This window comes from Sceloporus undulatus, chromosome 3 (assembly GCF_019175285.1).
Source record: "Sceloporus undulatus isolate JIND9_A2432 ecotype Alabama chromosome 3, SceUnd_v1.1, whole genome shotgun sequence".
Taxonomy (NCBI): Eukaryota; Metazoa; Chordata; class Lepidosauria; order Squamata; family Phrynosomatidae; genus Sceloporus; species Sceloporus undulatus.
Window position 1 is genome coordinate 169,522,026 of NC_056524.1, and position 23,531 is coordinate 169,545,556.

At 40.7% G+C, this 23,531-nt stretch overlaps 1 protein-coding gene across 1 annotated transcript in view; it reads left to right on the forward strand.

Annotated features, from left to right (window-relative positions):
* LOC121925397 (hexokinase-1) overlaps nt 1–23,531 on the forward strand; it is a 57,672-nt gene that overhangs the window by 5,667 nt on the left and 28,474 nt on the right. Inside the window, exons 2-3 of the mRNA XM_042457498.1 lie at nt 11,913–12,075; nt 17,443–17,591. Of these exons, the coding sequence (XP_042313432.1) occupies nt 11,913–12,075; nt 17,443–17,591 (312 nt within the window). The remainder of the gene's footprint in view (nt 1–11,912; nt 12,076–17,442; nt 17,592–23,531) is intronic.

The window sequence follows — 23,531 nt, forward strand, 5'->3', positions numbered from 1 at the left end:
GTTTCACTCATCCTCCTGAGAGTTCAAGAGGAATTCATTTGTACCTACGTAGGTCTGCTCTGGCTAATGTGAAGAAACCATCAATGGTCTACATCTTTTTGCTGTTTGCTTTTGTAGCTGGTGTAAGCCTCTTAAGGAGTGGGTTTAAAGAAGAACTGTGGTGGCGGCACTGACCCCTCCCATTGCACTGTGACATTGTAAAATGTTGCATTGCAAGGGAGGATGTTGCTGGAGGAAGTGGCCATGTACATTCACAGTTGATTTAGCTGTGGCCACAATGACAGGATTGAGCTTGTGGCCCTCCAGATGTTGAACTGCAGTTCCCATTATCCCTTGCCACTGGCTGTGCAGGCTAGGGCTAATTGCCGTTTCAGTCCAAAAAACATCTGGAAGCCACATATTCCCTTTCCTTTGGGTATGATCAGTTTCTCCAGTATTTCACTCCCATATACAAAGCGCATGGCATACAAGCAACATAGATTAATGTGACTGGAGTCTTAGCTTGCTTAGACTTCCATTTGGTAACATGTTAAATTTTGTTGATGGAGTTTCCCAGACAGCAGCAAAACTGCATCTGTTCAAAATGAATGTTGCTTCTACAAACCTGTTTATATATAGCAGTTTGATATAACCCCCAGGCTATGGCTGTTACATGCTGGATGGCAGCCCATTAAACATAGCCAACATGGTGTTGTGGTTTGGGGGTTGGACTATAACTCTGGAGAGCACGGTTTGAATCCCCACTCGGCCATGAAAACTACTGGGTTACTTGCGGGAAGTCAAAGGCAGGCAAAAGAAAATCCCCTGCCCCTGGAGCAAATCTTGCCAAGAAAACCCTCTGATGGAGTCAGAAAACACACAACAACAGCAACAGTCCATTCAGTTGCTTTTTTGCGGGGAAGGAGATTGAATCCCTGTGCTGCTTCCTAAGTACACTTTTAAAAATTAGAGGGATTGTTTGATCTGTAAATGATTTGAATTTATCCAAACGGCAGTTATATTTTCAGAGTAATAGATTCAGAAAGATGGGACTGGGGCTAGGAAGTGGGCATACTGAAGAAGTGTATGGAGATGAGTTAATAATAGAATTATGAAGCTGAAAAGATCCAAAAGGCCTTCTAATTCATCCCCTGCTGAGCTGCAAGCTCACCCACACCCATTCCCTTAAGCTTTCCTAAGTGATTATAGACAACTGAGACCCAGACAGAAACTAGATGATGCAGATCTGCATCACTTGATCTAGGTAGCTGAAGCTGGGCTTTGCATTAAAATCACCACGGTGCTATGGTAACTCTTTGGGATTTCATAAGTAATAATATTTATCATTTCTGATATACTTCTGCCATTCTGCACATTGTCTCAGAGATTGTCACGTCAGCTCTGTGATGTAGGCCACTGGTATTCTCCCCATATTCTATGTGAGAGTCTAAGTTGAAAGATAGTGACTTGCCTCAGGCTCTTTGCAAGGGTCAGCCCTACCTTTGGGCAAATGAGGTAACTGGCTCAGGTAGCAGATTTTGAGTATTATGAAAAAGGAGTAAATTCTTCAGAATTTTTAATGTTTTCCCTTAAACTTACAGGAATGGAGTGAAATGTTTCTGTCTCAAATGCCAGAGTAATATGCCCCCTGTGTTTGGTGTGCGTGCATGTGCTATTTCATTATGTATATCTCAGGCAGTTAAGAATCTTGGGCCAGCCCTGCCTGTGTCTTGTGTGTTTTGGGCTGAGATGAGGTTTAAATTGGTACCTTTTTAGCTGATGTTGGTGGAGTCTAGTCTTTTATATGCATCATTGTTGTTGTTGTGTGCCCTCAATTCATTTCCAACTTTTAATGACCCTAACGTGTGCCTATCACAGGTGTTCTTGGCAAGGTTTGTTCAGAGAGGTTTTTGCCATTGCCTTTCTCTGAGGCTGAGAGAGTATGACTTGCCTAAGGTCACCCAGTGGGTTTCTTTGGTTGAGGTTCAAGATTCACTCAGGTTCAAGTTAAATATGAATGATGGAACTTGGAGCATGTATGATCTGATCTGACCCACAAAAGCTTCACTCACAATACATTTGGTAATTTATTGTAGCAATACAGCATTATTATTAGAGAGAATACAACTCCATTATTACAACAGCTCCATTGATTACTAATACATTATTGGTCACAGTTTAAAAGTGTTGAGTGTGACCTATACAGCCCTAAAAAAGTTGAGTTCAGGTTTTATGAAGGGCTGTACACTTTGATATTGTTGATGTTGTGTGCCTTCAAGTTGCTTATGATTTATGGTCACCCTAAGGCACAAGGTTTTCTGGGGCTGAAAGTGTGTGACGTCTACAAAGTCACCCAGTGAGTTTCCATAGCTGAGTGGGAATTGAAATCCTGGTCTCTAACCCTGAAACCAGTACATCACATTACTGAGAAATAAATAAGCCCAGTTAAGTTTAGTGGGATTTACTCCCAAGCAAGTATGTTTAGGTTTGTAGCAGTGTAGTGTTGTGTTGTGCTATGCATTGGATATGCTGACTGGGGCTGATGGGAATTTCAGTAGAACAACATCTTGAGGGCCACGTGATTCCCATCTCTGATGTAGAGCAATTCTATTTCTTTGCCCCAGCAGTAAGTCCCCAGGTGTCCAGTGGGTCTTGCTTCTGGGAAAGTATGTGTAGAAATCACAGGGCGAGTGAAGTTCTACACTTGTAAATATGGAATACCAACATTGCTACCGTACTCTTTCTCTACAGCCTTCTGTATCTCAGTTGTTCTTTTTAGTCTTTTATCCACAGCTATCTGTTCCCAAAGTATAATTCCATGTGGCTATGCAAAAAATAAAAATAAAAATAAATATTTAGATGGTGACTACTTAACATTTCTTGGCTGTATTCAGCCAGATGCAGTGTTGGATTTCACCCGGCATTCAGGCTGTGTAAGATCACATGGTAAATGATACAGGAGGTAATTCAATACTCTTCAGGCTTCAGCTCTTTTACTCTTGTCTGTAGAAGTTGCCAAGCCATTGCCTTATTTAGTTTGTGTAGTTGAGTCTCCTGGACAAGCCTGTTGTTGTTGTTAACTGACTCTGAGTCCTCCTTGACTCACGGCAACACTGTGGATGAGACATCTCCACCTGCTGCTGTGTAGTACAATGGTATCCTGGGATTTGCATTTTATGAAGTGCCTAGATATCTGCCTAGCTCTAATCTGCACTGCAGAAATAATGCAGTTTGACACCACTGTAACTGCAATGGCTTAATGCTATGATATTCTGGAATTTGTAGTTTTGTGAGATATTTAGCCTTTGTCAGAGAGCTCTGTTGACACAAGAGATAACAAATTCCAGGATTCCATAGCATTTAGACATGACAGTTAAAGTAGTGTCAAATTGCACTATTTCTGCAGTGCAGATTAGAATTAAGAGCACCAACCTATAGCAGATAATTCAAAGTACCTCACTAAACTATAAATCTCACAGGATGGATACATGACTGCTAGAGTGGTATCAAAGTGCTATAATTGTGTGTTATGGATACAGTCCAAGATAGCCTGGATAAAAGGCATTCTGCAAAGTTGGAGACAGTTTGCGTTCTACCTTCCAGCCTCATTTTAGGCCATAGGAGTGCCATGAATGCTTTGCAGAGAAATGTATGGGCTGATTGGAGGTCTACACATTTTTGAGTATTTGTAACATGTGTAGACATATTTATAAACATAGTGTAAGTTTGCCATTCAGTATATTGCCACACTACATGTGCCCCCCCCCCCGGCCACTTAATTTTTGAAAGGAGACAAATTTTGATGCACAAATAATTCCCAATTCTTAGGACTTGCATAAAATTTCTGGGCAATTCAGCATTGGGGACTTTTCCTGTCCTGCTAATCTTCCACCTTTATTCTTAGAGCAAAACAAACAGTTGTGGTAGATGCCTTTTCCTTTCTCCTTGGTGTCCCTGGATGATTTATAAAAAGATGTGTGCTATTATTATTATTATTATTATTATTATTATTATTATTACATTGTTCAAGGCTTCAGTTTTGGTAGATTCTTACTGACATGAACCAAAATTACCAGCTGTATTAACAATCCCTGAAGATGTTTTCATAGAAAAAAACACACCTGTATCTGCCTGTTTATTGAACTGAAAAACAGTCAAATGGATCCTACACTATAGTCTGAAATTATGACCTTTGCAGTACAGTCTGCAGGCCTATCATGGATTGAGGAGTTCTGAGCTAAGTGATGATAGTAGTGCCTCTGCTTAGTGCAAATATTCATGTTAATACCTTTTTTTAAAAAAATATATCAGGTTAATGAGAGTTTATTAGGCAAAACAGAGGTTAGATACAGGTCATGGATTTAACTACTGGCCACTGAGCAAAAGGTTATATGCTGCCAGCTGCATCAAAACTCCATTGTATCCCCTTTGGCCCAGATTATGTCTAGGTTTAGGTCTGTATATTAGGCACAGTTGGCAAATTATCCACGACAAATGCCAGCAAGTCAGATTGGAGGTCTGAGATAGGGTAGATGCTGGAATATCTGCCACATGCTACATTTCTGTCGGAAAAAGTAAAATACTGCATTTTAGGGACAGCGTTGTGATGTTAGACATATGTGCCTTCAAGTCATCAAGTGGCTAGTCCTTTTCTAACAGGGATCCCATCAAAGCTGCAATGGGTGCCTGTGCAAAGTGTTAAGAAAGGGATTCTGACTCTTCAGGTACAACTTCACCTTTCTGCTAGTTATCATGATGGCCACTTTGCTACTTCTTTAAAAGTAAACACTGTGTAGTGTACATTTTTTAACAAAATGTGCAAAGACATGAATCCTCCTTCCAAAAACATAAGACAAACCATTTAAATATGAGAACAGTTGTAGCTAGACCACTGTGTGAGATGGGACAAAAGCAACATACTACCCCAGTGTTAAAACAGTTTCATTTTCTCCTTGTCTGTTTCTGAGCACAATTCAAGGTCCTGACATGAACTATTAAAGCTGGGAATAGCTTAGGAGCTATTTTGTACGACAGTGATTCCCATACTTTGGTCTTTCTGATGTTTTGGATTTCAGCTCCCAGAATCCTCACTGTTGGCCAAGCTGGCAGGGACTTCTGAAGCCCAAGACACCTGAAGGACCAAAGTTTGTTAACCATAGCTGTAGGAGTATCTTCTCACATGAGCCTGCTTATGCATTATATTCTAATGTAGGACATTCTGATGTAGGATCTCCTACCTGGAGATCAGGTAGATAGTAACTGGAGAACCTTATCTGTGGCCACTGCATGGTTCTGGAATTCTCTTATCAGGATGGCTTGCTTTGTGGCACTGAGCTTCTGATCTTTTGGGGCCAGATGAAACGCTTCTAATTTTACTAGGATTTTTAGATTTGTTGATTTTAAGCCTTTTATTGGGTTGGTTTTTCTCAGAGTACTCTGAAAACATTTGATGCAGCTGTACTGCTGAAGTGAAGCAACTCTGGGTCTAGTGCCTGCATGGCAGATAGTCTTGAAGTCCACAATAGAAAAGTATGGTATAAATGAGGTACATACATAAGCACATGAAGTGTATTTATTGTTATGATTTATTTATATCATTTGCAAGTTGTACTGGAGATCTTAGATTAAAGCTCAGGGCGCAATCTCAGAGCATTAAGCTATGTATGTATAAAAACAACAACTGCTGCAAACAGCTGGAATACATGCTGTGTTATTCTCTTTCAATGAAATATGTTTCTTTGTTGTTTTTTAATGGATAGTAATGGTTTGGTGATTGTGTGTCTATAAACAGGATCATGAAGTGGGATGGGACTTCATGCTACTTGTGCCGCTTGTGGTCCTCTGGATTATGGTCATGGGTCATTTGCCTGGAAAGTAAATGCAAGATGCTGATGAAGTTGGGCTAAGTTAAAAGGCTGACCTAATAAAATTAGAGGAACAAACTGAGCTGTGCTTGACAAGCGAACATTCTTTTCTAAAAGAGAAACAGAGCTCATGACCCCATGATTTTTGGCTCTCCACATCTGACAGCAAATAACAGCAATAATCCCACTTGTAAAATGTGTCTCTCATCACCTTTTAGTGGCTGAGCCACACTGGATATCATAGCCTACTAGTATAACTGCTGACTGGCGTATATCCTGACGTGATATACATTAACCCATCATACAATTTAAAGCTCTAGTTCTGTTTGAGGTTTAATTTTTAGGGAAGCTTTAAACAGTATGAATACTGCAGGAGAAGTGCAGATTGACGCAGGGTTCCAGAATGGATGAACACATGTGTGCGATTCCCACTCTTGGTGTGTTTGGTATGGGGAACATCTGTGTCATGCTGTTGTTTAGAAGCTGTCCTTAAATGGAAGGTTAATATTGCCTATACTATAACTTCACTGCTCTTTCACAGTTCAAACCTTGCTTTCAGTTATCCATACTTTTTGCTTGAAGTTCCATCAGCATTGGGTCCAAACCACACTGCAGAAATAATCCTGTTTGAGACTGCCCTGTTTGAGACTTTAACTGCCCTGGCTCAACGCTAGGGAGTTTTGGGAACTAGTTTTGTGAGACATTTAGCCTTCTCTGTCAGAGAGCTCTGGTGCCACAATAAACTACAATTCTCAGAATTCCCTAGCACTGAGCCATCTCAAACTGGATTATTTCTGCAGTGTGTTTTGAGCCTTCCCCTACTGTGGATTAGAAAGCCTTCATGGTGTAGTAGTTTGAGCATTGGACGTTGACTCTAGAGACCATCATTCACTTCCCAATTCAGCCATGGAAACACACTGGCTGACCTTGGGCGAGTCACATACTTTCAGCCCCAGAAAACCTCGTGAGTTGAAAATGATTTGAAGGCACACAACAAAACCAATTTGTGGGTTAACAAAGCCCAGAGTCAATGCAAGATATTTTGATGCTTGTCAGAAAGGACAAGATGGAGTCCCCTTATCTATTGCACATGCAGAAACAAACCTTCAACATGGCAATGGGACAGTGTCCTCTATTGCCTCTAGGGAAGCAGGCTAATTTAAGTGATGCAGGACAGAAAGTGGTGTGGGTGGAATACATAGTACAAGGCTGCATTTGCACTGCAGAAATAATGCAGTTTGATAACACTTTAACTGTGATGTCTCATTGCTGTGGAATTATGGGATTTGTAGTTTAGATTTGTGGCACCAGAGCCCTCTGACAGGAAAGATAAATACTCCATAGCATTGAGCCAATGGTACCAACCTGCATTATTTCTGTATTGGAGATGTAGCCACAAGTGGTGTAGTTTTCTTCAATGAAGGAAATGGTGGTGGTGGTGGTGGGGAGGCACTCATAGTCACACATAGTTGCTTCCATTTCATTGGGGTGGTGACTGCATTCCAAATTTTCCATTTGGAAAAGAAGTGTCCAAGGTGCTGAACTGATTTCTGAGATAGAATTCAGCACCATGAATGGCTCATTTGAAGTTAAATTAAAACCTGGCATGCATTCATTGCCCCACTAACATACATGGATATCGCTGGGCATTTGGAAAGAAAGGTTGGGAAAGTTGCCACTGCTGCCACTTGAGGCAACTGCTTCACTCTGCTTAATAATAGAACTGGTGCTACAGGAAGAGGAGGACACAAGTTGAACTGTACCAAGATGGACCAACTGGGGTGGGGAAACAGTTTTTCTGTTCCTCTTTCATTTGGCTTTGACTGATTCCAACTGTCTTGTTTAAGAGCAGTGGCTTCAAAAGGAGCAAGCCCTCCAAATATCTGCATCATAAGTTTTCCACAATTCCTTCCTAAATTGGAAGAGAAAAATTTCCAGAGCATGCAAGAAAACACAGTATAGCTCTACAATTCTGGGTTTATTATCATTTGTTTAAAAAGGACCAATCCAAGCCATCTTGACAACCTAGGTAGCCTCAATGTGTGATCCAACAGTTATATACTGGAAACATTTGCAATGTAGCAGAGTAATAGTGGCCCTCTGGATATTTTGGACTACATTTCCCACAGTCTCTTACCATTTGTTATGCTGTCAGAAGTTCTGGGAATTGAATTCTAAAATATTTAGAGAGCCAAAGGTTTCCTATCCCTACTGGAGAGGATGCTGTGGACAAATTTTCCAAACTGTTCTTATGCTGTTACAAGTTGGCTGTGTCTGAATTCAGATCAAGAGATGCTGTTCTCTAACCTATTTGGGAATGCATTATTGGAATTGGGCTCTAGAAACAAAACCAGAAGTATGATGAGTAGGAATATTGCTGCACTGACAGGATGGAACAGAAAGACAGGCTCCTAATGTATAGCTGTATCAGCCCAGACAACCTTTATGGTTTTTCATGACCTGCCAATAATGGAGTGATGTTGTGTGTCTCTTCTCCATTCTGTGTCTAAAGATGGCTCTGAAGTGAATGGAGTTTCTGGTCAAGCTTTGCAGCCTGTGATGAAACTTGGACTGTGGTATGTGTTTCTGACAAGCTGGTAAGGGGAGGAGAAATGACACAAGGGGCCTTCAGAACAAGGACAAGATGAAACTGATGGTGGTGTGACATGGGACCAAAATGTTCATCCCATCCTGCTCTTATTCAGCAGTTACTGGAGAAGGTACAGAATGAGTTAGAATCAGAGTTGGAAGAGACTACAGGGACCATTGAGTCCAACCCCCTGCCAAGTAGGAACTCTACTCAAAGTACCCCCAACAGATGTCCATCTAGCCTCTGTTTAAAAACCTCCAAAGAAGGAGACTCTACCATACTCAGAGGCAGCGTATTCCACTGTTAAACAGCTGTGACCATCTTCTGCTTCCATTGTTTAGGTGGAGTCTTTTTTCCTGTACTGTAGTTTGAATCCATTGCTCCTTGTCCTAGTGTCTGGAGCTGTGGAAAACTAGCCTCTTCCCTCTTTGATATGATATCCCTTAAACATGACTATCATGTCCCCTCTTAACCTTCTTTTCATCAGCTAAAACATCCCCAGCAAACTAAGCCACTTCTCATAGGGCATGGCTTCCATTTTGGTCACCCTCCTCTGGACACATTCCAGCTTGTTAACATCTTTCTTGAATTGAGGTACCCAGAACTGGACACACTATTCCAGGTGAGGCCTGACCAAAGCAGAATACAGTGGTACTATTACTTCCTTTGATCTAGACACTTTACTCGTGTTGATGCAGCCAAGAATTGCATTGGCTTTCTTGGCTGCTGAATCACACTGCTGACTCATTTTCAGCTTGTGGTCTGCTAAGACTCCAAGATAATAATAATAATAATAATAATATTTATAATAATATTTATTTGTATACCGCCCTCTGGCAAACCAATCCGGGCGGTTAACAACAGTAAAATATAAAATATGACAATTAAAAACACTTTATCCCTCCCCCCCTTAAGACAGTATTAAACAATATAACATATTAAAAATACAATATCAAGGATAAAAACAGCAATTAAAACTAAAAACCCTGATATCCCTCTGTTGATCCTCAACCATCTCTAAGATGGGGCCACGGGAGGAATGAGGGAATCAGGGAACCTGGGAACCTGGGCCGGGATGGTTAATCTGGAAAGGCCTGTCGGAAGAGATCCGTCTTGACCGCTTTTTTAAAGCTGTCTAATGATGTTATCTGACGGATCTCATCTGGCAGGTCGTTCCAGAGTTTGGGGGCGACAGCAGAGAACGCCCTCTGGGAGGTTGCGGCAAGCCTAGATTTTAGAGGCTGCAGTAAGTTCCTCCCAGAGGACCGGAGAGCGCGGGGAGGATTGTACGGGAGGAGGCGGTCTCTAAGATAGTTTGGACCCAAGCCATTTAGGGCTTTAACGGTGATAACCAACACCTTGTACTGGGCCCGGAAGCTGATAGGCAGCCAGTGGAGGGACCTCAAAACCGGAGTAATGTGGTCCCTCCTAGATGTACCTGACACAAGCCTGGCTGCCATGTTTTGAACCAGCTGTAATTTCCGAGTCAAGCACAGGGGTAGCCCCATGTAGAGTGCATTACAGAAATCAAGGCGTGAGGTTACCAGTGCGTGCACAACCGTCTCGAGATCCCTTACTTCCAGAAAAGGGCGCAGCTGGCGTATCAGCCGAAGCTGATAACAGGCACTCCTGACCGTCGCATTTACCTGATTTGTCATCAGGAGCGACGAGTCAAGGAGCACCCCCAGACTGCGAACACAGTCGCTGGAGGAGAGTGTGACCCCATCCAGGACTGGAGGTTGCAACCCAATTCTTGGTTTCGGGGCCGCTACCATGAGCACCTCCATCTTGTCTGGATTCAGTTTCAATCTGTTTTTCCTCATCCAGCCCATTACCGCCTGGAGACATTCATTGAGAGAAGAGATGCCATCGGAATTCGAGGCCGACGAACGAGATACGGAGAAATAGATTTGGGTGTCATCAGCGTACTGATAACACCCAGCACCATAACTCCGTATTATCTCACCCAGCGGCTTCATATAGATGTTAAATAAAGATCTCTTTCACATGAACTGTTGTCTAGCCAGGTGTCTCCCATGCTATATCTGTGTATTTCATTTTATTTGACTAGGTGTAGGACCTTACATTTCTCCCTGTTAAAATTCTTCTTGTTAGCTTTAGCCCAGTTGTCTGATCTGTCATTTTGAATTTTAATCTTATTCTCTGTGCAATTAGAAACTCTCCCAGTTTGGTATCATCTGCACATTTAATCAGCCTGCTCTCTATTCCTTAATCCAAGTAATTGATAAGCCATTCCTTTCTTTTCAGGAAAACTAGAATAAAAAAAACCCCCTATGATGTGAATAAGAATTTGTTGTTGTGTGCCTTCAAATAATTTCTGATTTATGGTGACCTTAAGTTTACCCTATTATGGAGTTTTCTTGGCAAGATTCATTCAGAGGGGGTTTGCCCTTGTCTTACTCTGGGACTAATAGTATGTGACTTGCTCAAGATCACTCATTGGATTTCTCAATTTGAGTGGCGAGTTGAACCCTGGTCTCCAGAGTCCCAGTCCAACACTTAAACTATTGTAGCATGCTGGCTCTATGGTGAATAATTTTTTTAAAAAAAATAAATAAAAATCCTTTTTTTATATCTGCAAAACTACAATTGTACTTGGCATTATCAATTTTTACCTCCACAAGTTTTAGAGCAAAGTACATTAGCATGCTTTCATGTGTGGAAGCTTGCAAAGGAGCCATACCTCACTGGCAGAGCATAGTACTGGCAGAATCCTCCAGGTTCTATCCTTTGGCATCTTGAATTAAAAACAATGGTGTCGTAACTGAAACCCTGCAGAGTCATACCAGACAATTCTGTATGTTTGGCTCTAGCCATTAGACCAAAATGTTGTGCCCTCTTGTTAAGAAGTTGCTTATTGAGAGCATGTGTTGCTGGTGTTACAGTGTGTGATCTGTCTGTTGCTTTTCTGAGCGCATTTCAAGGTGGTGTTGATGATTTGCTAATCCCCAGCAGATTTGGAATTAGCAGATCTTGGGAGATAATCTCCATCCTTGTGTTTCATGACGACCTTGAAGATCAGTAGGAAGTATCCTCTTAAATTTATCTTTTATCAGCTATGGAAGAGTACACCAGGAGCATTTTCAGGTTGCTGCTTTTTTCTCAATTCAGGGATTATTTTAGAAAACTGTAAAGCCATCTAATTCTGTTCAACTTTCTGTGGCTGGATTTAGGGTGTGACAGGGCAAAATGGCCTTTAATTTATATAATTGGGAGTCCTGTGATTAACATATTTGCCACATGTAAGTCACTGGGATGGAGCAAAGTGTAAATCAAAATTTAAAAGATTTTTTGTTTGTTTACTATTATATTTTTAAAACAAGTAAATAATTATAATCGTTATTATAATGAATGTAAGTTTAAAAAGTTAAAATTGATTTTTAAAAAATTCAGTTCCTTCACATAAAATCATACAAGCTGTTAAATCTGTGCTCTTTTCTTTCCCTCTGCCATTATAGATTGATAAATATTTGTACTCCATGCGACTCTCTGATGAAACTCTGCTGGATATTATGGGACGTTTCAGAAGAGAAATGAAGAATGGGTTATCCAGGGATTTTAACCCCACAGCCACTGTCAAGATGCTTCCTACGTTTGTAAGGTCCATTCCTGATGGCTCAGGTAAGGAGCAGGAATTTGATAATGTGCCAATTCTGTTTGCGAATGCACATGATGTGTTAAACCAAAACAAAACTCATGTTATTACTCCCAGCAAAGCATTGTCCGTTGACTACCAAAGTGTTCATAAATGCGTCCTTGTACAAATGCAGTCATAAGAAACTAGCCATGGTATTTGCTGGAAAAAGGTATAAAAACTTGTTTTGGGCAAGCGCGTGCACACACACACACACACACAGAGCAAAGCGCAATCCAGTTCCCACTGAGACAACTGGCAAATATTTTTTGGTTCTTGTTCTCTTGGGGAAGGCATGTATTGTTTGTATTGAAAGAGGAGGGAGAGACGTGGATTTAAAAATAAATAAATCATACTTTGAAGTCCATATTCATTACAAACAAAAAAATCTTAGGAAGGGGTCTCAGGATACACACACACACACACACAATCTAAATAAATCTAAATAAATAAACACGATATGGAAATCCTTGGGGTTGAATTTCCACTATATGCTCAAGTGCCTTGCTTAGATAAAGCTCAGTGTATTTGATTGGCAGTCATCCAGTACTGGGGAGACTATGGGAGGGCTTGATCAGTAGACGTTCTGTCACCACTTTTGAAGCTCATGTGGCTACCATACACCTGCTCTCTTGCTATGAGGTTTTGGTTCCATTTTTAATCTGCTTGGCCAGGCCTCTGGTTACCTTGGTCAGGTGGGAAGACCTCACTCTTATCACACTGCCAAGGATTCTGTCCTCCTTTTCAGGTGCCAGAAATGGAAAGGTGCTTATAACAGCTATGAATCTGTTAAAGGCTCATGCAAATGGTTCTGTAATCAGTATGAAGTCAAAGTTGGAATGGATGTGAATGACCTCATCCATGAAGCGTCTTGGAAACAGGTTCTTATGGGACACTGAGGAATCTTTCACTCCTCTCTTAAGGGCCAAGATATAAAAGGCACCTCACCACTTGGAACAGCTTTGTTGGCCACTTGTTTAGAGACTCTGTCCTTTGCCAGAGCCTGTCCTCATTCGCCCCTGTAAATGACACAGCTCAGTTCCAGACACAAGCAAGTCATGAATGACCCACTGATGGCCCATAATGGGAGAAAATGTATTTGTTAAATATCATACTGGAGAGGAGGGTTATTAAAGTGGTTCTTTTCTTGGTCAAACCATGAGGCATAACAATAAAAGATAGCTCTGCTAAAGCTTCAAGATTGGGATTCAAAAGATTGAAGGGCTCTTTGAGTGTGACATTGGGGTGCACAGTGGGTGTGCTTGGTTTGCAATTCAGGGTTATGTTAAGAGTTAAGTTTCCAGTGAACACCAGGCTATGTACACAGCTTTCCACAGCTTTCTTCATGTCTTTGGAAGAACCCCTATGAAATGGGTTGGGCTGAGAGGTAATGAGTGGTACAGGGTTACCCAGTGAGTTTAATAGTCAAGTGAACATTTGAATTAAGGTCGTCCTAGTTGCAATCCAATATACTAACTCCTAGACTGTGCTGGAGGAGAATCCATTGCTTATTTGTGTCAAACACTGCATCTTTTACCTTAGATTCAGTCACCATGCTATTTTGGGGTGACTTGATATTTTAGCAAGGGCAGAAGTAACAGTGATCTAAGCCATTGCTTTTCCTTCATTGGGATCCTATAGTTTAAATGTCAAATGTTTTTGGATGGATAACTTCGATAAATTGGCATTCTCAGTTTAGCGTTATATATAAATGCATGAAATGATAGTTGCTTGCAAATCAATATCATGAACAAGGAGCAAATGAAGTATCATCAGTAATTGCTCCATGTAATGGGGGGAGAAGAAAGAATAGGTAACTCAAGCCTGCTCTTGCACATAACACCAAATCATGCTTTGTCTTTACATCCGAATGCTCTTCAAGTGTTTTCTTAACTGAGGCAATGGTTTCAGTTTGCAGATAGTATGATAATTTACTGTAGATTACTAGTGTAGCCATTTCTGAAGTACATCATTTGTTTGAATTGTATTTTAGGGCTCATTTACTTCCAAAAAAATTAGAAGGCCATCTGTTCAAGCATCCCCCCCCTTTTTTCCCCTTATTGATTTATTTTTAAGGTAATGACTCAGTCTTGACAAGTGATAGGCTATGGTGATAATATCTATTTGCACACTGGTCTTAACGTGAGATACTCTACTGAACAACGACATTTTAATTGATTTCTTCTGCAGAGCATTATAAAAATTATGTTCAGCCTTGAAATGATGTCAGCCACAAATAGTTCATTGCCATAAACCATTGCAGGGTCCCTTATGATGTTGAGGAGAGTGCTTTTTTAGATATGAGTGGCTGCTGATGGCATCAGGCTGGCTTTAAAATGATGCTCCTTTTGAACAAGTGTATTTAGAAATGTGGCTTCCCAAATCCAGAGGTACATGTTTAGCTTTTCTTTCAACAAACGAGCATGATTAGAGAGTTGGAGGTTTTGATTAACACTTTGGGGCTTGGTTTGTTTGTTTGGGTTGTTCCAAAGGGCTTTTTTTTTGCTATTAATTAATGTAATTTGCATAAGAAAGCATAATGTAGGATGCAGTCATAATAAGAAAGGTTTCTAATGTTCTTGATTCCATTATTATTTTCTTTCACTGGTTACAATCCAGCAGATGAGTGAAAAGAAGACAGATGAGAGCAAGGAATTCATTGTTGATTTTGCAGGGATGAGATACCTTGGTGGAAGATTATAGAAAGAAACCTTTAAAAAGCCCACACTTTGTGCCTGATCTTTTAATTCTTGTTGAAGTTAGAAGAGCTGATGTCTTAATAGGAAGAAAAAACCAACAGCAGGTTTTTGTGTTGTGATAAACAAAGCTTGATTTTAGGGGAATAACTGGTAATGTACAGACAGACAAGGATGTATTAATGATGTAGTCAGTCATAATCTGTGGATCATTTCAATTTATATTTTGATTATTATTCTTCCTGCTTTTTCCAATTCTAAAGCTCAATGAAAGTTCAGAAATAAATGAAGAACACAAATTAGACCAGGGAGTATATAATTTTGGTCTTCTGAGAACAACAAATAGTACAGTTCTAACCAGTTCTTCTACTTGGTGTGCATCTTCAACTAGTTTCCAACTTATGGAGACCCTAAGGCAAACCTATCACAAGGGTTCCTTGGCAAGATTCATTGGCGAGGGGGTTGCTTTTCCTACCTCTGAGAGAGTGTGACTTACCCAAGGCCACAGAAAACAGGAATATTGGGAAAAAATAAAATACAGAAATTACTTAGGTCATATCAGTTTCCGGGCAAGGTACAAGGTGTTGGTTCTAACCTTTAAAGCCCTACATGGCTTGGGTCCTGACTACTTGCAGGAGTGCCTACTTCCATACAATCCTCCCTGCACACTTCGGTCCTCTGGGAAGAATCTGCTACAACCTAAGAAGACCAAACTCTCTGCAGTGACCCAGAAGACCTTCTCATCAGCCGCTCCCAGGCTCTGGAACGACCTGCCGGATGAGATCCGCCATATTATCACCTTGGAAGCCTTTAAAAAGGCTATTAAGACAGATCTCTTCCGACAGGCCTTCCCAGACTAGGTTAGATCCATTAGATTCCTTAGACTTGCTTCCCCCTCTATTGATACAGATATGAAAATTGATTGATACTATTGCCCCCGTCCCCCCGCCTCTAGAGGAAGACTCATTTCTTGTGCTAATCTGCCTGAAATTTTAGTGTATTCCTATTGGACAGTTTTAAATTTTTTGATGTTTAATCTCTTTTTATGGGTTGATTACTGTTTTTATGTTGGGGGAGGGTTAGAGTTTTGGGGTTTTTAAATTGTAATTGTTTGATGTTTTATTTGTACTATTGGAATCTGCTTTGATTCCTTTGTGGAAAAGTGGAATACAAACAACAACAACAACAATAATATCAAATCCAAACTTATTTTACTGTTTTAATAAAATGCTTCATCCATAACTGAGTATATAAAATTGTACTGTTTGGCATGTTTATGAAACGTTAAAGTATAAAACCCTTAATTTTGTATAAGCTAAAATGTGACTATTCCCTGCACTAAAGAAAGCTGCAAAGTGCTGTACCCTTTGCTGCATAAGCATATATAACTTAGAAGTGGGTAAAAATGAAAAGCCACAAGTTTCATAATAATCAAATCACACATTTTGTAATAAAATAAACTGTAATATTTGATGCGTGTTATCATCCAATAGTCTAACAATCCAATACCATCCAATGGTTTTATAACCTCAGACGTTTAAGATTTAGACAAACAGAATATATGGATATAACTCATTATTGAAAATACTGACCTCTGCAATGGTGTGTTAGCAGCATAGGCAATAAAGCCCCTTGTCCCCTTCCCATGCGACTTTATAAAGGTGGCAGGCTCAGCAAGGTATAGAATTCATCTTGGATTTGAGTGTTGTATGATATAATGCATATGTCTCTAATTCTGTAGTCTGTCCTAATGTGTATTTCTATAGCATTTGAGCAAGTAAAGTAGGGATGGGAAACAGCAGTATATCTGGAGGCCAGTTTTCTGCCCTTGCATCTCTTTAAGGGCCATGTGGACTGTTAAAAATACTAACCAAAGTGGTCTATTTCTTCTAGTTTTAAAAAATAGGGTTTTAAAATTTTGAATGGCACATGGCAGGCCATGTTATCCGTTTAAGAGGTTGAATTGCTGTTCCTACAGGTGGCCTGGGGAGGCAATTGGTTTTGCGGGGGCAGACATAAAGCATTTTGGAGTGCGTGGAGAGTGTGACTCAAGGCTGTATTTTGCTCCATCCATGGAGCAGACCTTTGTTTTAAAAAGCATTTCATCTATTTCCAAAGGGAAAATATTTCATCAGAGGTTTTTTCTGTATCCCCAAAGTTTACATTCTTTCCACTGGCACCCCCCCCCCCCAAAACAAAACAGAAAATTCTTCTGCTTTAGGGGAGAAAGGGTATCATTTATAGAACTGATGCAAAATCTGAAGAGAATCTGAGGTGAGAATCTGAGCCTTAAATGTAAAAAGATGGAAAGTAGTAGAAGAAATAGTAGTAGTGTATGTGTGCACTCATGTCCATGTCCATGATTTTCAGTGTTTGTCTATGTCCTGTGTACACACATCATTTTTATCCTGTTCCAAAGACTGTGTTAATGGGTAATCTCAGTCTTCAAACAAGTAAAGTTTCACATCTTTGTTTGCCTGATTAGATAAGATGAGTCAAATGCCATCACTTGGGTTGACCAAATATATTTGCTGTGCCAAAAGGTGAGCGCTGATAGTACAACTTTCTCTCTGTGCTTAACTTGGTTTTGTGAATGATGAAGATTTGTTATGGACTGATGTGACCTGATACTTGACATTCTGCATCTTTCTTAAACAGAGAAAGGAGATTTCATTGCCCTGGATCTAGGTGGATCTTTTTTTCGCATTTTGCGGGTGAAAGTCTCTCATGAGAAGAAGCAGACAGTGCAAATGGAAACAGAGATTTATAACACACCAGAAGATATTATGCATGGCAGTGGAACACGGGTACGTTTCCTCCTTAGGAAAGTTTTGCACTATGGATGGGTTTATTTATTTATACTTTGAAAGTGTCACTGTCTATTAAGCTATGTTTTCTCATGCATTTCCTGATACTTATTTCTAAAAGCAACTTATAAATACAAAGCAGGGCCATATACTGTGCTTTTTAAAGAGTAGGACGCATTGAACTCAGTGACCATATGTCTGAGTATACATATAAAAGATTGCTCTGTCAGGTTAACAGTGCTGTGCACTGTTTGCCCCATTAAAATCAATGAGATTTTTTCTCACCAGACATGTATAGGATGATGCTGTTATTTTAAATAGCACAGGCAGGTGAGTCTTTGTGGACCACAGAAGTGGATTTGGGACTACAGGCTCTATATTGCCCACCTGAAATACTAGGACACACAGCTTTATTTATTTATTTGGTTTCTGCCATACTTCTCCCTCCATTAGATCGGTAATGTTTTCTCCCTCAAAACTATCCATGATAAAATGAACAAAACAGTTATAAGTTAACAACAGAAAGAAGATCAATTAGCGCTAAAAGCAATTAAAAACAAGTCAGTTAAAATGTCTTCTGTTTTAACACTACCTGTCTAGAGAAATTATCTTAACAGAGAAATTTTGGCAGCCTTAACAAGTTCTAGAGACAGACTTTTGAAGGCCTTATTTAAAAACTCACAATATTAGGTCAACATGAAGTAAATACTGAGATGTCAAAGAAGGTGCCTTTTGCTCAACTTTTCACTTGTTAAAAAACCTTTATGGAAAATTTGCCTGGTGCACTTTGAAGTGTAATATATCTTCTGTTGTATAATGGTGGGATTTTTTTTTTTTTTTTGCAAAGGGCAATGTTGTTTTGGGATTAATCTCTTGAAGTTACATATTCTCAGTACGTAGGGCTGCATTTTGACAGTAGGTAAACTGAGAAGCAACAACAAGCTTGTGACATAGCAGTACCCCAAAACACCTTCTTGCCTCTCTGTGTGCTACCCTCTCTATCTTCTTGTTCCACCTCTTTTTTTCTCTTTGTGAGCCACCCCATCTCTAAAGTTTACATGAAAACAGGCTGGAGGACCACAGTTCACTACTTAGAATTACTTAGAGTTTCAGATCAGAACTGGGAGGAACCAGGTTCTAATTTTCACTCAACTGTGAAACTCATGGGCCAATCACTGTCTTTCAATCTAGCATATTTTACAGAGTTGTTGCAAGGATAAAATGGGATGGAGGAGAAAACAGTGTAATCTGCTGTGAGCTCCTTGAAGAAAAAGGTGACATAGAAATATAACAAATAAATATATTATAATGAGAATCCTATTAATAAGATGTACTGCAATCTGAGGCAAAAGTACCTAAAACCCTTTTTATTCCCAAAATGGACTGTTACGTCTTGTTTGTTTTCCTGAGGGAAAGATTCAGCTGCCTCACCTAATTCTTCTATTCTTCTGTGGAGTGTCTTTATTTTAAATTAAAAGATCTTTTCTCTCTTGATCTTGAACACACATTTTTCTCCATGAGAACATATTTTGCAGCCAGCAACTCAGGCTATAGAGGCTACATGGAAGGCTGCTGGTGAAACCTAGAAGGGCTGGAGGAGGTTTTCCTACTTCCTCCACCAAAATCGCCTGTGTAAGTTACAGGTTCTAGAATCTGCTGTCACTGAGGCTGCCTTTTGTAATTTTTTTTCTTATTGCTTAGCTACCCTTACATTGTCCATTGGCATTCTCTTGCTTTTGCCAGGATAATACTTTGATGCAATGATGGGGCACAGGCTACACTTTGAATGTTGTTGGATGACAACTCCCATTATCATTTTCATCACTGATTACACTGTTGGAGAGTTGCAGTCCAACAGCATCTGGAGTGACATATGTTCCCCGGCCTTAACTTAATGATTGGGGCTCTGAATTCTGGCAGCATAATTGTAGACCCTAAGTGACGGCAATTTGGCCTGTTAGGTAGTGGTACTCTTTAACAAGGGTCTGTTTACATTACTACATTACTTTGTCTAAAAATCCCTCTTTGGACCAGCATATCCCAGGCTTGTCTATGCTGGCCCCATCTGACTGTTATGGGTCTTGAAAACATTGGCATGGCCATATCACCATACAGTTGTGATGTTATGAAATGTCCTCATTGCCATTTTTGTTTTGGCTACATAGAGAAGTTTCAGCAGTGCTGTGATCAGAGTGTCCAGGTTAAATTACTGTCTACTTTGGACCGTCAATGAACAGCTGGCATGTTCTGTTGACCAACTCCTTCTTTTGCTTGTGATTCAATAATATTGACAGTGATACCATTTCTGACACAGGGTGAGATATCTCTGGCTTGCCATGTATTTTGGCAATGGCATTGCTGATGTCAACTGCTGTGTGTGTGTGTGTGTGGGGGGGCAAACTGCAGATTATGACTGCTAAGAAAGCTGCCCTGCCAAAGTCTTCAGCGCCTGGCTCAGCTGCAGCCACACAGGACCCTGAAGGCAGCTACATCCACAAGGCCTTCAGTGTCCAGCACAGCTACAGCCATGCCGGATTCTGAAGGCACTGTGCCCCTCAGCAAACACTGCTACTGAGCAGGGTGGCACTGTGTCCCCTGCGGGCCTGTTTAGGATCTGGTGCAGTTGTTGGGCAAGCAGAAAAACATCCTTTCTTGCTTGCCCAGTAGTCGTGCCAGTCCCTCTGGGGTGTCACCTGATGTGGTCTGCACCCACAAATGCCTCTAGTGACTCCACTGTATTTTGGATTTTAATTCAGAAGTCCTAGTCAGCATGGCCAACAATAAGGAATTTAAATGATAGAGTTGTAGCCCAAATATAAGGAGGTCCAGATTTTCCCCAGCCCCTGTTTAGTTTGATTAAATTTAGGCTGGCCATCAGTGGTGGCTGGATCACAAAAAGAATGGGGAAAAATATTTTAGTTTTTTAGACACTAAACCAAGGCTGGGAACCATTTGCTTCTCTAGATCAATGCATCTCAAACTATGGCCCGGTACAGACGGGCCACAAGCGCTGTGTCGGTGCCAAAATTAGTGTTGCAGAGCGCATGGCAACCACATGCTTTGCAACCCTAATACGTATGGACAGCACCATCTTTACATGGTGCCGCCCATACATGATGCACATGCACGATGCAGGTGTGGTGCCACGCCCACACCTCTGGGCGCTGCACTTGCGTCGTGAGCACATTACAGTGCGCCAATGGTGCACTGATGACGTCCTCCTTGCACGCCAAAAAAACCCCACTTTTAGCTGGTTCTTTTTGGAGTGGAGGAAGTCCGTACGGTTTGTTTGCTGCAGGCTCCCTCCGGAGGGAGAATGGGCGGCTCCAGACTGCCCCTTTGGGGCAATCTGTACTGCACCCATCTAATGTGAGAAACCAACAGATTTTTTCCCCTGATGGGCCATGGGTGGGCACAGTAGTTGTGCCCATTGTCTATAATTGATTCCCTCCCTCTGGAAATTTACCATGCACTGGCAGCTGATGACTCATGGACTGGCACCATCCCATGGACTGCCAGTTTGAATAACACTGCTCTCAGTGCTGTTGGATTGCAGCTTCCAGTATTGTTCATCAATAGCTATGCTGTCTAAGGATACTGGGAACTGTGGTCCAATGACATCTGTTGGACTCTTCTATTTGCCTTCCGTAGTTTAGATCAGAATAATGTCCAACTCCTTGTGCCCTACCTCCAAGTAGTTATGTTGTTGGGTCTCAACATTACATAGCTCTCATTATTGGAAACTTGATGGTGCAGGTCCAAGTTTCTTGGAGTACATCGGTTCCAAACTGAAGCTGAGGATGATGGAAGTTGTAGGGAAAAGTGCTTGTGGGATTTTCTATCTCAAATGAGTATAATACTCATTTACTGGTGTTTGTGTGTGTGTGTGTGTTTATTTTGGCTGGTGGGATCATGGAGGTCCAAGATTGAGAAAGGCTGATTTGTTCCATTTTGCAGCAAATAGGTTTTGGTGTATAAGCTAGTGAAACTGAAGAGTTTAAGGGTCACTGAGCTTTCAGCTGGCCTCCTGAAGGAAAATGTTCTCTCACAATAGGCAAGAAGAATGGAAGGATGTGATACAAAAATAAAGAGTTTTATATAGAAGACTGTAGTTTAGGGTGATGAAGTGCAAGGATGAAATATCAGTGGAGCTGTTCTGATATTCCATAGTGTGGCCACATTGTCATGCTCTGCTACCACTTTTCCCATCAGTATCAGAAGTGGCTTTTCCATAGCATGGAAGGAGCTGCAGCATTGAAATCCATGATTTGGTTAAAGAGCTCTTCTAATTTTGCTTCCATAGTGCTGCATTAAAAACCACCACCACCACCCATATATTCTTAAAATATTAAACAACTTCTGGGCGTGTGCTTTTAAAGAATGAAAGAAGACGTTATGCTCTGCATGGGATCAGCATTCAGATTATGATTCACCAAAACATTTGAGAGCTATAAAGCGAAAATGCATGCTGTGGGGTGGGTGCAGGGAGTGATGGGTAGAGAGGGGTGGGGAAGCAGGGCTCTGTAGAGGAAGCAAATAATTTAGTTGATTGGAAGTGGAAATTACCTTTCCCATTGTTACTCAAATAATTTCTAAAAAGACATATCTATAGTTTGTGTAAAAGAAGCCCAAGGCATCTCTGCAACACTTTCAAGTAATTGTTAAACAAAGGACAGGTGGGTGATGGGTTGATGGTTGAGAAAGCAAAGAGCAAAATCACAGTACCAAGAATTGAGTCAGGACTATCTGGTTTGGGTCACCTGTTTTATTATTGGTGAATGTTACTCAGCCTCATAAGTTACTTGATTGTAGAGATTTTCAACTGCTCATGGGTACTCAAGCCCATGAGAAGGATGGTTATTTCGTACCAGAGTCAGAAATAACATGAAAAAATAGGGAATGTTTCAACATGTTCTAGTGAACATTTTATTCAAAACTAACAATATGCACATGCGAAATGAAACAACCAGGTCAGTTAAGCTTTGCATTAGTAAACAAACAAACAAACAAAAACATTTTGAACCTTCCAGACACTTGAAGGCTTCTTCCAAAATGCCTTCTTTGATCATCCTCCATTTTTCCTTTTTAGTAGCTAAATTTACAGTTCTGTCCTTTTTTTTTTTAACATGCTGGGGATAGCTAGTGAGATGGGCTTATCTGTTCTTCCTTTTTATCTGTCTTCCTATTCCTTGCATGCTCAGTAAGGGATTCTTTAAGCATCTGCTGTTTGTCTTGTGTGTTGTAGTCGGGAACACACAGCTGCAGTAGGATCAGCTAGAGTAGAATTCCACTCTTTCCCAGCTCAAACTTTGTTTATTGCATTGTTTACACAGACACATTGCTGCAGCCCAGCATCCAAAGCCTGTGTTTCTCCAACCCTCCTTCGTTATCTCCCCCGCCATTTCCAATGCTGATAAAAGACTTCAAATCAGATAGAGGTTGAGGAGGTCAGTTGGCCAGATGTAAAACGGGGTCAGTTCTTGTAAAAAGGAATATCACTGAAAGAGGCTTTGTTAACTGAGGTATGTCAGCATATAGTGTCAGGTTTTCTTAAACAAGATGTGTTCATTCTGAACATGTCACACATATATAATACCAGTGTTGTAAATATGGTTAGTTAAGAAATCAAGGTATGTTGTGGGATAGGACATTCTTTCCTTTCTTCTTCCTGTGTGAATTCCACTTTCTTCCTTTTTGGTGTTAACTTTGATGTCTGTTAACATCTATACCAAATCTATGGCAGTCCTATGGTGGCATTGCCATGATCTCTTAACTATGATTAGAAGACAATGGCAGTAAGAGCTGTTTGACAGTTCAGTATGCTGCCTTGGCATGTAATGGAGTCTCCTTCTTTGGAGGTTTTTAAACAGAGGCTGGATGGCCATCAGGCAGGAGTGGTTTGATTGCATATTCCTGCATGGCAGGGGGTTGGACTGGTTG